At 40.1% G+C, this 14,334-nt stretch overlaps 1 protein-coding gene across 1 annotated transcript; it reads right to left on the bottom strand.

Annotated features, from left to right (window-relative positions):
* Positions 1-1,471: 1,471 nt before the first annotated feature.
* Positions 1,472-13,927, bottom strand: LOC109899015 (tomoregulin-1-like). The gene is made up of 10 exons (XM_020494054.2): positions 13,212-13,927; positions 8,737-8,846; positions 8,204-8,333; positions 8,019-8,045; positions 7,733-7,829; positions 6,632-6,780; positions 3,565-3,621; positions 3,201-3,321; positions 2,912-3,073; positions 1,472-2,610 (listed from the first exon to the last, which is right to left on the bottom strand). The coding sequence occupies exons 1-10, from the start codon at positions 13,363-13,365 to the stop codon at positions 2,526-2,528; spliced, it is 1,092 nt and encodes a 363-aa protein (XP_020349643.1). The 5' UTR covers positions 13,366-13,927; the 3' UTR covers positions 1,472-2,525.
* Positions 13,928-14,334: the final 407 nt, after the last annotated feature.

Below are 14,334 nucleotides of genomic sequence, written 5' to 3'. Positions count from 1 at the left end.
AAATTTTCCACTAGTAAATTTTTTTGAGCGTATAATTTGGGATGCCATCAGGTCTGCATGCTTTTTAAAATTTGAGGGCATTTACTCCACACACAAAGATGCGTGATCACGCTCTCCGTAGCCGATGTGAGTAAGACCTTTAAACAGGACCTTTAAAGACCTTTAAACAAGGCAGCAGGGCCAGACGGATGACCAGGACGTGTACTCCAATCGTGCGCTGACCAACTGGCAAGTGTCTTCACTGACAATTTCAATAATAATGTAATACCTACAGTACATGTTTCAAGCAGACCACCATAGTCCCTGTGCCATACTGACCTGTAGCACTCACGTCTGTAGCCACGTCTGTAGCCATGAAGTGCTTTGAAAGCCTGGTCATGGCTCACATCAACACCATTATCCTAGAAACCCTAGACCCACTCCAATTTGCATACCGCCCCGACAGATCCACAGATTAAGCAATCTCTATTTCACTCCACACTGCCCTTTCCCACCTAGACAAAAGAAACACCTATGTGAGATTGCTATTCATTGACTATAACTCAGCATTCAACACCATAGTGCCCTCAAAGCTAAGGACCTTGGGATGAAACACCTCCCTCTGCAACTGGATCATGGACTTCCTGACGGGCTGCCACCAGGTGGTAAGGGTGGTAACAACACATCTGCCACACCGATCCTCAACACGGGGGACCTCTCAGGGGTGTATGCTCAGTCCCCTCCTGCACCCCGTTTTAATAAATTATTTGGTGACGTGAATATATTTAGTATAGTTTTATCTAAAAAGGATAACTTCAAAATGTTTCACTATTTTTATGAAATTCGCTAAGATTGTCCTCCCCTTTTTCTGAGGAGCCTCCACTGCCATAACATGATTTAGCCACCACTATGCTTGAAAATATGGACGACAAGAAAGTAAATTGCTTCGCAAAGTTTTTTGCGGTATTACATTTGTGCCTTTTTGCAAACAGGTTTTAGAATATATTTATTCTGTACAGGCTTCCTTCTTTTCACTCTGTCATTTAGGTTAATATTATGGAGTAACTACAATGTTGTTGACCCATCTTCAGTTTTCTCCAATCACAGCCATTAAACTCTAACTGTTTAATGGTGAAATCCCTGAGCGTCTGTATCTTTGTAGTGACTGGGTGTATTGATACACCATCCAAAGTGAAATTAATAACTCCACCATGCTCAAAGGGATATTCAATGTCTGCCTTTTTCTTTTAGAAAACCTCCCTGGTCTTTGTGGTTGCATTTATGTATGACATGTACAACTCAACTGAGGAACCTCACAGATAATTGTATGTGTGGCGTACAGAGATGAGGTAGTCATTCAAAAATCATGTTAAACACTATTATTGCACAAAGAATCAGTCCATGCAACTTATTATTTGACATGTTAAACACATTACTCCTGAATTTATTTAGGCTTGCCATAACAAAGGGGTTGAATACTTGACTCAAGACATTTCAGTTTAAAAAAATTTATGAATTTGTAAAAATGTCTAAAAACATTATCCCACTTTGACATTACTGGGATATTGTGTGTCGGCCCATGACAAATAATCTCAATTTGAATACATTTTAAATTCAGGATGTAACACAACAAAATGTGCAACAAGTCAAGGGATGTGAATACTTTCTGATAGGCACTGTACATGCAGTTTTATAACTAGGGCTCAGAGTCTTTCCCAACCATGTGACTTGTCCACATTCCAAATGTTATAGATTTTTGGATTTAACAAAGTAAATCAAGAACTGCATTAAAATCAGTGCATTTATTTTTACAATAACATCATATGAATACGCCTTCTCTTCCATAACAATTTTAACATTGTGATAAATTATTTTTCTGAAAATGATTTAGGCTCCGTCATTGATCTAGTCATAATAATATGAAGGCAACACGAGTGTTTGAAACACAGATCATTTAATATTACTAAAACGACATCACTAAACACATTCACAGCTCATGCCATATGCAACTATTTCATTAGCAATAATACAAACAATATTAGAACATAAAAAATTAATAAAAGATGATATATAAAAACATTTCAATTAGTACCTAGTCAAAAAAATCTATCCCCGGAATGGTATATTGAAAAGTAACCAAAACAAACTGTACACATCAGCTTTTACCTCCTTTATAGAAAACTGCATTTGGTATATAGTTGTATTTCATTTAAAAAAAAGGTACTGAGAGAAAGTCAGAGACGCTGATAAATAGCATGAGTCCAGACCCTAGGTATCCAAGGTTTGTGTGCCTAAAGATACCAATACCACCTTGCAAACAATGGATGATCAGAGGAGAATGGCTGTCCGTTTTCAAGCCCGTAGGAAAAAATAAATAATGCAGCAGTCTGACAAAAAGCAGCAAGAACTGCATATGTCCAGAAGGGAGAGAAAACTAAGGCCCCATTAGAGAAAATAAATAAACATCCATTCAAAAATAAAGGAGACAAAACAACAGATATCAAAAAATGTGATCCATATGGTGCAAAAATGCACACAAAAAACTGCTACATCATCCTGGATGAAGTCCCAGAGGGAAAGTGTCCAATGTGTTGCTGTTGTCTTCGTCCCCTCTGGGTTTTGGGACACCTCCTATTCAACAAAAGACAATGGAATAACATCAAACTCTCATTTTTGACTGCCTCACAAAAGACATTACTCAGCACTTTAGAAATGAGTTTGAATTTTTTTTAAATCAATTACGAATGTAAAAATGTGTATTGCTAAGTATACACCTTTTACAGAGTAACAATCTTTTGTCAAATGACACACATTGTCACATTTGGAATAGAATTTTCCATAAGACACGGCTTATAAAATACAGAATATTTAAATCTGCTTATCAGAAATGTGCTAATAAGATCAGATAGGTCACTTTGGAGAGCACACCCACCTTGTGAAACACATGACAACAGCGACAATGATGGCGATCTGTACGGCTCCGATGACGGCTGCTATGAGAACGTAGTGGAGTTTCTGTCCACTGGGCACCACGTACAGGATGTTGAAGTCTTGGATTTCATCACACTGCTGGCCAGTGTAGCCCGAGTCACACCTGGGGAGACAACCAAACCGCTAACACTTAATTTAATGACACAATAATTATCTATGAATTAGGTCAAAAAGAGATTAAACATAGCATACGCAGGTATGTGAGACAAAAGGACACCATGTTATCTTACCGGCAGGTGGGGATGCTATACTTAATTTCACATTGGCCGTGTTCACAGAAGTTGGCGTAGTCCTTTGTGCAGAGGGTGGGGGTCCCTCCATAAGCTCTGTCCTCCCCTATGTCTACCGTGTCTTTACAGGTATACAGAAAATCACAAATATTAATATGGATGATATAAATATTAAAGAGCAAGCTAGGCCTGTTCCTCAGTTGCAATTCAAATATAACTGACATGACAGAGCAGAAATATGCTTTGCAGATATGTAAAAGTACAACAGTATTATTTCCATATAGACAACATGAACCATGGTCTGAGGTAAATCAACGACCATAACAACATCATAACAGAGTGTGGTAAAAGGGAGCAGCCATACCAAAAAGATACGTCTTGCTGTTGCTACCATCGTCTTCATTTTTCTTCTTCCCTTTTTCTGAAAAAACAAAACAAATAATTTTGAGTGCATGACAGAAATGTCCCAATATTGAAAATCGGCTCAAAATTTTTTCCCGAGCGAGCCTTCCTTTCAAAGCTATAGACAGAAGCATTTTAAATGTGAAAGAATTCATAAGACTAGAGGTTGCTTAAAAATAGTTTTTCAACTGTAAGAAGTTGAAAAGAAATCATATTGGAGGGACTCAGGGAAATAGTGTTCAATCTCCATGTTCTAAGACAGCCCTAATCACAAGGATTATATGATTATCAGAGAGCCCTAATCACAAGGATTATATGATTATCAGAGAGCCCTAATCACAAGGATTATACGATTATCAGAGAGCCCTAATCACAAGGATTATACGATTATCAGAGAGCCCTAATCACAAGGATTATACGATTATCAGAGAGCCCCAATCACAAGGATTATACAATTATCAGAGAGCGCTAATCACAAGGATTATACGATTATCAGAGAGCGCTAATCACAAGGATTATACGATTATCAGAGAGCGCTGATCACAAGGATTATACGATTATCAGAGAGCGCTAATCACAAGGATTATATGATTATCAGAGAGCGCACCATGGCTTGATTATCAGAGAGCGCACCATGGCTTGATTATCAGAGAGCGCACCATGGCTTGATTATCAGAGAGCTCACCATGACTTGATTATCAGAGAGCGCACCATGGCTTGATTATCAGAGAGCGCACCATGGCTTGATTATCAGAGAGCGCAACATGGCTTGATAGTCAGTCAGAGAGCGCACAATGGCTTGATTATCAGAGAGCGCACCATGGCTTGATTATCAGAGAGCGCACCATGGCTTGATTATCAGAGAGCGCACCATGGCTTGATTATCAGAGAGCGCACCATGGCTTGATTATCAGAGAGTGCACCGTGGCTTGATTATCAGAGAGCGCACCGTGGCTTGATTATCAGAGAGCGCACCGTGGCTTGATTATCAGAGAGCGCACAGTGGCTTGATTATCAGAGAGCGCACCGTGGCTTGATTATTAGAGAGCGCACCATGGCTTGATTATCAGAGAGCGCACCGTGGCTTGATTATCAGAGAGCGCACCGTGGCTTGATTATCAGAGAGCGCACCATGACTTGATTATCAGAGAGCGCACCGTGGCTTGATTATCAGAGAGCGCAGCATGGCTTGATTATCAGAGAGCGCACCATGGCTTGATTATCAGAGAGCGCAGCATGGCTTGATTGTCAGAGAGCGCACCATGGCTTGATTAACAGAGAGCGCACCATGGCTTGATTATCAGAGAGCTCAACATGGCTTGATAGTCAGTCAGAGAGCGCACCATGGCTTGATTAAGGACGGACTATAAATACTAAGTATGCCATAATATAGTTAATGTCCCAAGTAAAAATAGCAGTTAACTAGCATTCTGACATGGCCTCATTAAAATACATTTGGTTAATCAACAAACCAGTTGAATGTTAGATATATGATGTAGATTTTGTACAAGATACCTACCATTTTTTTTATTACAAACTAATAACTGATGGTGCTGTTTAGGATGCACATTTCTGATATATAACAATAAGATGACCATAGATACAATGTGAGAGGTATGGCGGGTTTCTATTTGGGCCAGTCAAAGCATGAGGCTGTTGGTAACATTACTCTGACAGACAGTTATTGTAATGCGTGCATGCCTTTGCAATGCTCATTTGCATTACAAAATGAAATAAATGACAGATAAGTGGCGAGTGACTGGGTTTAACTTGAGGGCAATTTGGCCTGTTGAGATGTAGGGTGACACACAGGCATGCTTCACTACAGTTAATGGCCCTCCTGCAAGAATTGGCCAACTGCACCATCAGCAGAAATGCCTCCAAACTGATTTAAGAGATAGACACGTACATAGGGCCACATGACAAATGTTGTTAAGAAACATCTCAGGACATGCAGAACAATTACTCTCTGAGAACAAATGTAATATCACTACGGTAACAAATAATATCACCATGGTGATTTAGCAGACGCTCTTATCCAGAGCGACTGACATTAGTAATGTGAAATGATAGGAATCCCATTGTAGGAATATTGGAACATCCATAACTAGTTCTCAGATTTCCAGGTTGGGATGTATTCTATTGCATTTTGTATAAGGTATGCAAGTTCATGTAATATTTAGGGTCAATGTATGCTCTGTGAAACAAAAAATATATAGATTATTTATGTAAATAGATATTTTAGCCCTACACTTTAGAACTAGATTGTGAGACGTTTTTAAAAACAGGGCCATATTTGGGGTAGTAAATCTTCGTCCTCAAATGGAGAATGACATTTTTAAACGGCTTTAAACAGATGTTCTGGTAAGAAACATCTTTGTAGTTATCTGAACAGCTGGTTGCCCGATGCCCCTTGGTCGTAATAATGTGGCCCAAATCCGAATTGTGTGCATCCAGATTGAGGTCATGTCTGCATTTGAACGAAGAATCTTCAGTCTTTTGATGCGCTGTAGAAAGACGTATGTCGGGACAAACCTAATAGTCTCAGTCATCACCACACAGCACACGGCATTGTCATAGTGAGGATCAATCAACCAATTGGGGTGGGCGTCATAAACATCAGAGTTTGACAGGAACTAGCCATCATATAGGGCACTGGCAGTATAAAGTGATAAAGATTTAGAGGAAAGTCAAGACTGGTGGGTGGGACGCTTATATAAACACAGCACATATCAGGAATATCAGGACTGGCACCAGGAACCCATGCACGGGAGAATATCTAGGACATTGTATTCAACTATTAAGTAGGATGTCGCATTACAGCAGGATCCCCTCATCTCTACACCAAAAATCTCAGTCAAATATTAAATTGTGATTTATTTTCCTTCCTTGAGATTGTGAATAATAAATCAAATCCTTCGAAAACCACAATCCATTGTTTTTTCCCCACAATGCAGTGTAAATACAGTACATGGGGCATAAAATGACATGTTTCTAAATGACGTTTTAATGTTAAAACATGGCATTACCTGGACAACTCCCTAGATGCTTCACGTCAATCTTCACCTGCTTCAAGCACGAAGCCTCTCTTACGTGACAGGGGGTAATGTAAGATTTTCCGTTTGTTCCACACACCGGGTTGTCATTATGGCCACTGCAGTCAATGTTGCACATACACCTGGGTGTCGAAGAAAACATTTATATAAACATCTGTTTAATGAACACTGTATTAACACTGTATTAACACTGTATTAACACTGTATTAACACTGTATTAACACTGTATTAACACTGTATTAACACTGTATTAACACTGTATTAACACTGTATTAACACTGTATTAACACTGTATTAACACTGTGTTCACTAAAAGAGATAAACATACATCATCAACCAATTTGAATCTAATGTGACAACCCAGGACCCCAGTATATGGCGAAAATAAGCAAAGATATCTATGAGGTACTAGTGGTCACTAGTCGTCTTCCAGATGAAGATGAGACCTCCTTTCAGTGACTGAGAGCACAACAGCTGATGAAGACGAGTCCTCCTTCCAGAGACTGAGAGCACAAAAGCTGATGAAGACGAGTTCTCCTTTCAGAAACTTCTGAGAGCACAATAGCTGATGAAGACGAGTGCTTCTTTCAGAAACTACTGAGAGCACAATAGCTGATGAAGATGAGTCCTCTTTTCAGAAACTACTGAGAGCACAATAGCTGATGAAGACAAGTCCTCAGAGACTACTGAGAGCACAACAGCTGATGAAGACGAGACCTCAGAGAATACTGAGAGCACAACAGCTGATGAAGACGAGTCCTCCTTTCAGAAACTACTGAGAGCACAATAGCTGATGAAGAGTCCTCCTTTCAGAAACTACAGAGAGCACAACAGCTGATGAAGACGAGTCCTCCTTTCAGAAACTACTGAGAGCACAATAGCTGATGAAGACGAGTCCTCAGAGACTACTGAGAACACAATAGCTGATGAAGAAGTATCCTCAGAGACTACTGAGAGCACAACAGCTCATGAAGAAGAGTCCTCCTTTCAGAAACTACTGAGAGCACAATAGCTGATGAAGACGAGTCCTTAGAGACTACTGAGAGCACAATAGCTGCAGTGGAAAGTACTCACAATATATCCTCAGAGTCCACATCGCATTCTGCTCCAAACTTGCAGTTGACGCATTTTGTGGGCTTTTTTCCTCTGCCTGTGCCTGATCCTTCATCATCTGTAGAAAAGGAGAGATTTTCAAAAATGTTAGCTGTCAAACAGAGTTAATATTGTTCTATTAGTGGTTGGATCTGCAAAGCCTTTGTTTAAGCAGGCTATGTTTAACCAGCTTTCATTGTAACATTGTAACATGGGTTGTCAAGTCAAACGTATTAAAGTGAAGCAAGAGCAAGTTACTACACTGTACCTCTGTCGCCAGATCCAGAACTGCCATCTGTGTGTTACAGCATAGAAAATGAGTTAGCTTCAGCTTGGTCTAAAATGACTTATAACAAAATGACTAGGTGATGAACCCGAGTGATGAAAAATGCACTCCATAAAGGGGATTCTGTACTCTCAGGTGAAAGTGTGCAGCCTGCGACTAAGACTCACCTGTATAGCAGGCCACGTCAGAGACCTGTGATATGGACTTCTGCTGCTTGCATGCTGCTCTCCTCAAGAAGCACTCATTCTGATAGGTGTCTCCGTTGGACCCACAAACAGGGATGTACTTCTTAGAGCACTAAGACACAACGGGCAATGAAAGGATGTTACTGAACCATCACAGCCTAGACCAGGGATCATCAAGTAGATTCAGCCACGGGACGATTTGTTTTCTCGAGCGGATAGTCAGGCGGCCAGAACAAAATTACAAATCATTTGTAGACTGCAAATTTACTGCAAGAAGCCCAAACAGATGTAACATTTGACTATCACCTTGTTTACATTTGTATATGATCACATACAGTATATCTCTATATTATGTGTGGGAATACTATGGAACAGAGTTCCGAGATTAAGATCAGTTGGAGCTGATTTGCTTTGGCAAAGCCCTTCCTGCTTGCTTTCTTGCTCATGGCAATGGTAATGACAGTCTTACTTGACAACAGAGAACATGATAGCCTTTATTCCACTGGGTTACTTACATAGAACTGGCAGACACATTTCAGGTCAGCCCCATTCTCTTGACATGTCCCCCCGTAACGACAAGTTGCAGTGTCACACACTCTCAGGTCACTTTTCTTCTCAGACAAATCTGGGTAAAAACAAGGTGTGAAATACCATTATTTTAGTGCTCCATTTGTAAAACCACATGAATATCTAGTATAGTCTATGTTGTGTACTAGTATCTACGTGACATTGCTTTTCTATCTGGGAACAACTTTCTAACATGAAGATTGGAGCAAATAGTGTGTGAAAACGTTCAACTCAAAACACAATTCTTTCCCAAACTACAGTCTTTGAGAAAAAAACTCCTCTGGTATAGCCTAGCTGGAAACACTCTTCTTTACCTAAAATACAGTTAGCCTTGAAAGCAAAATGATATGCTCCGTTTCATCACAAAACAGAGTAAATCACTCTGAATTCCAGGCTAAAATGCACTATGAACCAAAGCCGTGACAACTTAAGAGTTCGCGGCCACTTGAATACATCTTCCAGTAATGACTTTCATCCATCCGACACGCAAAAGCCCATAGCTTCCCCTTTAGCCAGAAATAGACTTGAACATCTCTCACTCTCTCACACTGGGCGGAATTTATCAGAGGAAGGAGAAGGACAAATCAATGGAAGAGAGGAGTCAATGTAGCGAAGACCCGGGGTCATTAGCAACACGTAGCCATCCAACTCCTTTGCCACAAGACATCAATAGTCATCGCCTAATTTCTTCAATGGTTGGACTAATGAGAGATCCGGTACAGAGAGAGCTTAGCTACGCATCATTTGTACAACTTTATTGAGAGTCAGTGGAATGTGCAATGTACAACAGTCACTGCCCAGCATAACTGGACTGAGAAATGTAGTCACTACTGGTCATTCGGACAAGTTGGTCCTCATTTACACAGTAATGCCTTGGCATTGCATGATCATGGGAAAGCAAAGCCAAGAACCATCAACAGGGACCCAGAAAGCTGACTTGAAAAGATTGGAGAAGAGGGTCAAGTCCGATCTGATAATCGTTGATCAGGAGCTCAAGCACATTATGCGTGAGAGGCATTCCTGATAGTAATGATAGGATTTCAGGTTGACAAAGTGGGCTTACAAGGCACTCATAGTAAAGTATGCCATCACAATATTGTTTGAAAAAGTTCATCATTAGCCTGGTCATAAGTAGGGATAACATCATTCGTTTGGATTACATCATCAGGATTAATGAATTTGGTCAAAACAACTCCTCCGTGCTGCAAGTCTTCAATATTAACTTTAACCAAACTGTCAAAAACATTACGGATGAAGTGAACTTAGAGGATTTTATTTCCCCTGCTGACAATCAGTTTTTCACTAGCTTTGATAACTACAGTAGGTGTGCAAAATGACTGTTGTGCTACTGTGCTAGAACAACTCTAGGTTCATGGACACCCTGAGGGAGAGTGTTTGAATCTCATGGAGCTCTAATGGAGGAATGAGAAGACCATCCCAGCCTTCCAGGCAGGTTTGACAGCAGCCATTTACATCCTCCTGGGGTCAACAGCATTACCACCAAGCACTCCTATCAACTAGCAGAACATTGGAAAACCCCTGGTCTGTAAGATTTACAGGCAGGGGGAGACATAGGGGGGAGGGAGAGAAGCAGAGGGAATGAGAGAGAAATTAAGACATAAAAGGAGAGGAAGAGTTAAAAGAGGGAGCGAAGGAGAGAGAGAGAGAGAGAGGGATGGATGGAGGGAGAGAGAGAAAAAGAGAGAATAGGAGAGGTGAGGGGAATGGAAGAATCCTACCCCACTGAGGTTTGAACTGAAGTTCCCTCCTGCTCTCATCGCCAGTCCGCACGAGGGAAGACATATCTCAACATGCAGTAGGAGCTTTATGTTGTCTTATCCGCACTGTTAGAGAAGGTTTCAGAAGAGGAAGCCACTATACAACTAATCCATTGTCTTGAGACAGGTAAGCATACCACAGGGACTAATAATAACCCAACCTTTCAACAAATGGGAGGCAAAGTAGTTCCAGGCCAAAGATTATAATCAGCCTCTCCTAACAATCCCCTCTCCTAAATAGATCTGTGTGTTACTCAACCAATGGTCACAGTCTCGATATAAAGGGGCTAGCCCCGATCCTAGGCACCCTGTACTTAAAGGACTATTGACCAAACTGTCCTCATTACAGTCACTGTCGCCCTGGGATCCCGAAGCTAGCCCATTAAATACAGGCCATGACCTAAAACTCCTCTGTAATCAATCAATACCACCACTGTATAGGAACACTAGTCTTTAAAACACTGCAGTAGAAGTCATAGTGGGACCAGGGCTTTAATTAAATAAAACCCTAATGAAATAGCATTGATCCTGACCTGCAAAATAGGCCATAGGTGCAGTAATGTAAGTACGATAATTCTGGCAGTTTTACCAATGTTTGTTCTTTACAGCAGTGCAGGGTAACAACCCCTCTTCCACTGAATTCAACCCAATCACTGCATGCCTTGAGAAATACAATCTGCATTTCTCAGTAACAGTGGGGAAACACCACACTTCACTGCATTTAAAGGGACAGTTCACTCTCAAATTAAAATGTTGTCCGATATTTTCAGAAGTAGTCTAATGTCAGGTCAAGCTGAATCCACATCCCACATTATCATTTGGTTATCCTAGATCCAGCAACATGCCTCAACCTGAAAACCATGGAAAAGAAAAGCCGAATAAAGGCAAGAAATGATACAGTGATTATATTTTCCATTCATTTCTGAAATGAATCTTTATATCCAGAATACTTACGGTTGCTAAGGTCACATCTGCTATGAGGTTTCCTAAGAGGTTTGTGATCAGCACCCAATTATAGGTTGTTTTTAGGAGCATTGAAGAGCAACCAGGACCATGGGGAAAAGGAATAGCCTGCTTATTGACGGAAGTTAATCAGGCAAGCAGCAAATGTAAACAAATAGCTTGACAAGGGGAAAACAATTGGCTTTATCAGGACAGCTCACTCTTCGTTATAAATCGCTTTTAAATAAAAGAAAAAAGAAAAGCCTACTGAATGAACACAATACATAGACCTTCATAACAAACAGTTATTATGGGAATGAGAGGACATCACTCATGGTTTATGGGATTATGGAGAGGGTGGAACTACATCCACAACGGGTTTACGTTTCCATTCATCTTAAATACCATCAAACATAGGCCAATCTGTCAAAGACACACTGAATGTTGGCTTTGGGTGGAACCCCTTAGGAAACCACATAGCAGATGTGAACTTTTAGCAAGCATATTATATATTCCGGATATAAAGAGTCAAATGAATTTACCCTCAATTTAACCCACGATGACACTGTATACCAGTGTTGTAAAGTACTTGAGTAAAACTAAAGTAATACTTAAGTCGTTTGGGGGTGGAGGGGTATTTATATTTTTGATAACTTTTACTTCACTATATTCCGAAAGAAAATAATGTACTTTTTACTCCATACATTTTCCCTAACACCCAAAAGTACTCGTTACATTTTGAATGCTAAGCAGGACAGGAAAATGTTCCATTTCACGCACTTATGCAGAGAAAATCCCCGGTCATCCCTACTGCCTCTGATCTGGCGGACTCACTGAACACACATGCTTCGTTTGTAAATTATGTTGAAGGTTGCCCCTGTCTATCCGTAAATGAAAAAAACTAAATGGTGCCGTCCAGTTAACATAAGGAATTTGAAATAATTTATACTTTTACTTTTGATACTTAATTAAGTATATTTTAGCAATTACATTTAATTTTGATACTTAAGGATATTTAATAGCAAATACTTTTAGACTTTAATTCAAGTAGTATTTTACTAGGTGACTTTCACTTTTACTTGAGTCATTTTCTATTAAGGTATCTTTACTTTTACTCAATTAGGACAGTTGGGTACTTTTTCTACAGCTGGTGTATATAAACAAAAGTCATTTCTCCTCACCAGGAAACTGATAAATTACTGTTTCCATTTAATATAATGAAACACAAACAATAATGATAATAAATAAATAATGATAATGATAATGAAACCCAAACAACAGCAGGACAATCCAGGGTGGGGTTCAAATATGGACATTTTTCCCTGCATGCACCTCACCAACAAGAGGGGACAGATCGAGCCACCCCCCAATAAACATAAGCCTATGAAATCCCATTTCCCAAATGTATACATATATTTGTATTTTTAAACATGCATTGACTCAAAGTGATTCCTCTTATGAAGCAGTGACACTGCCAGCCTTATGTCTGTCTAATCCAGGCCAATTGAGCATGATGTGCTTTGTCTGCTGGTCAAGGAGATTGCCCAATTACCGACCAGCGTTCATTCAGCAAGGACGATAAACACCTCAGGAGCGCCTGTGTTGCAAAAACACAGGATGTGTGTCTGATAAACACAAATTATTCCCATAGAAGTGCTTGCTTTGGAAAAGTTAATTGATAAAGAAAATGTATTGATACTCACCCAAGCAGTCCTTGCCTTTTCCTAAAATACATTCGCTGCTCTCAGGGTAAGAGGCTTGTGCTCCAGGCAGTGTAGAGACGGCCAAAAGGCAGAGGAGAGAGAAAAAACGGCCTGCTGAGGGTCCGTGAGATGAGAGGGGATATCCTATGGACATGATGCTTACAATGCTGTGTAGAGTGGACACCGTCTTTTCTCCAAATCACAACATATGCCTTTTTTCATTCAAATGGCAGAAATACATCAACGAATCCACCAGATGTGAATTGGTAGACGGAGAACAAAACGCGTTGTTGTTGGCAAACTGTTTCACCCACGGCTAAAAAAAGGTTTAATCTCCTTTGCAGAAAGGGGATTATCTCCCAGCATAGCCATATAAAAAAACGGCATTATATCGGACTTTAGCTCACAAATTGCACAAACGAAATGTTGGCTTTGCTCTATTGATCGCTCGTCTGGCCGTTGTATGGGATAGGGTGTGCGATAATGAGCTGTTTTGACTGTCGCATTTACCTTTGACGCGTCTGCCTCTATTTTATCCCAGCGGCAAACAGCTGGTTTAAAATGTCCCTCCGAGAATATCTCTGCATCCTTCCACAACACAATCCCACAAAGGCGAAAAGAAATGATTTTGTTGTAGCAATTTACTCAGACAATGTCTTGAGTGAGATTTTGTGAATCAGCATCAACAAAGGACTTCGGTGACGATTGGGTATCACATGACGCGAGACCACCCCCAATCATTGAAGCACGCTTTGCGGTGGAGCGGCAAGATCACACCATAAAATGTGTGGGGAGGGGATTCCGGTTGTAGCCTAGTGGGATACGTTATAAAGCGACATTTGCTAAAACTGTACAAAGGCTACAGCCTAAGCCTACTAACTTTTTTTCGTAATCAAGGAGTAAGACAATTACATTCATTAAAATATAAAAATGCAAGCCATATGTGCTCTTTCACATATATAAAAATAAGAGGAATAGGCCTATCTGGCAGATAGAAAATACAGATTGACAGTTTACCAATCCATGTTAAATGGATTATTCCCAGGTTACTTACCAACTAGTATAAATTACAATTTCACAAATTGTGAATCATGACATTTCTAAATAATAATTATGTTCAAAA

The sequence above is a fragment of the Oncorhynchus kisutch genome, linkage group LG11 (assembly GCF_002021735.2).
Source record: "Oncorhynchus kisutch isolate 150728-3 linkage group LG11, Okis_V2, whole genome shotgun sequence".
NCBI lineage: Eukaryota > Metazoa > Chordata > Actinopteri > Salmoniformes > Salmonidae > Oncorhynchus > Oncorhynchus kisutch.
The sequence above is the reverse complement of the archived record's forward strand: the minus strand, read 5'-3'. Positions and strand labels throughout refer to the sequence as shown.

What these genes read in the sequence shown, in the direction of transcription:
- LOC109899015 (XM_020494054.2), bottom strand. Translation starts at nt 13,365, where the DNA reads ATGTCCATAGGATATCCCCTCTCATCTCACGGACCCTCAGCAGGCCGT. An exon ending in AATGTGTCTGCCAGTTCTAT is followed by an intron (nt 8,334 to 8,736) that starts GTAAGTAACCCA and finishes GTTGTGTCTTAG; the next exon opens with TGCTCTAAGAAGTACATCCC. An exon ending in TGACGTGGCCTGCTATACAG is followed by an intron (nt 8,046 to 8,203) that starts GTGAGTCTTAGT and finishes TGTAACACACAG; the next exon opens with ATGGCAGTTCTGGATCTGGC.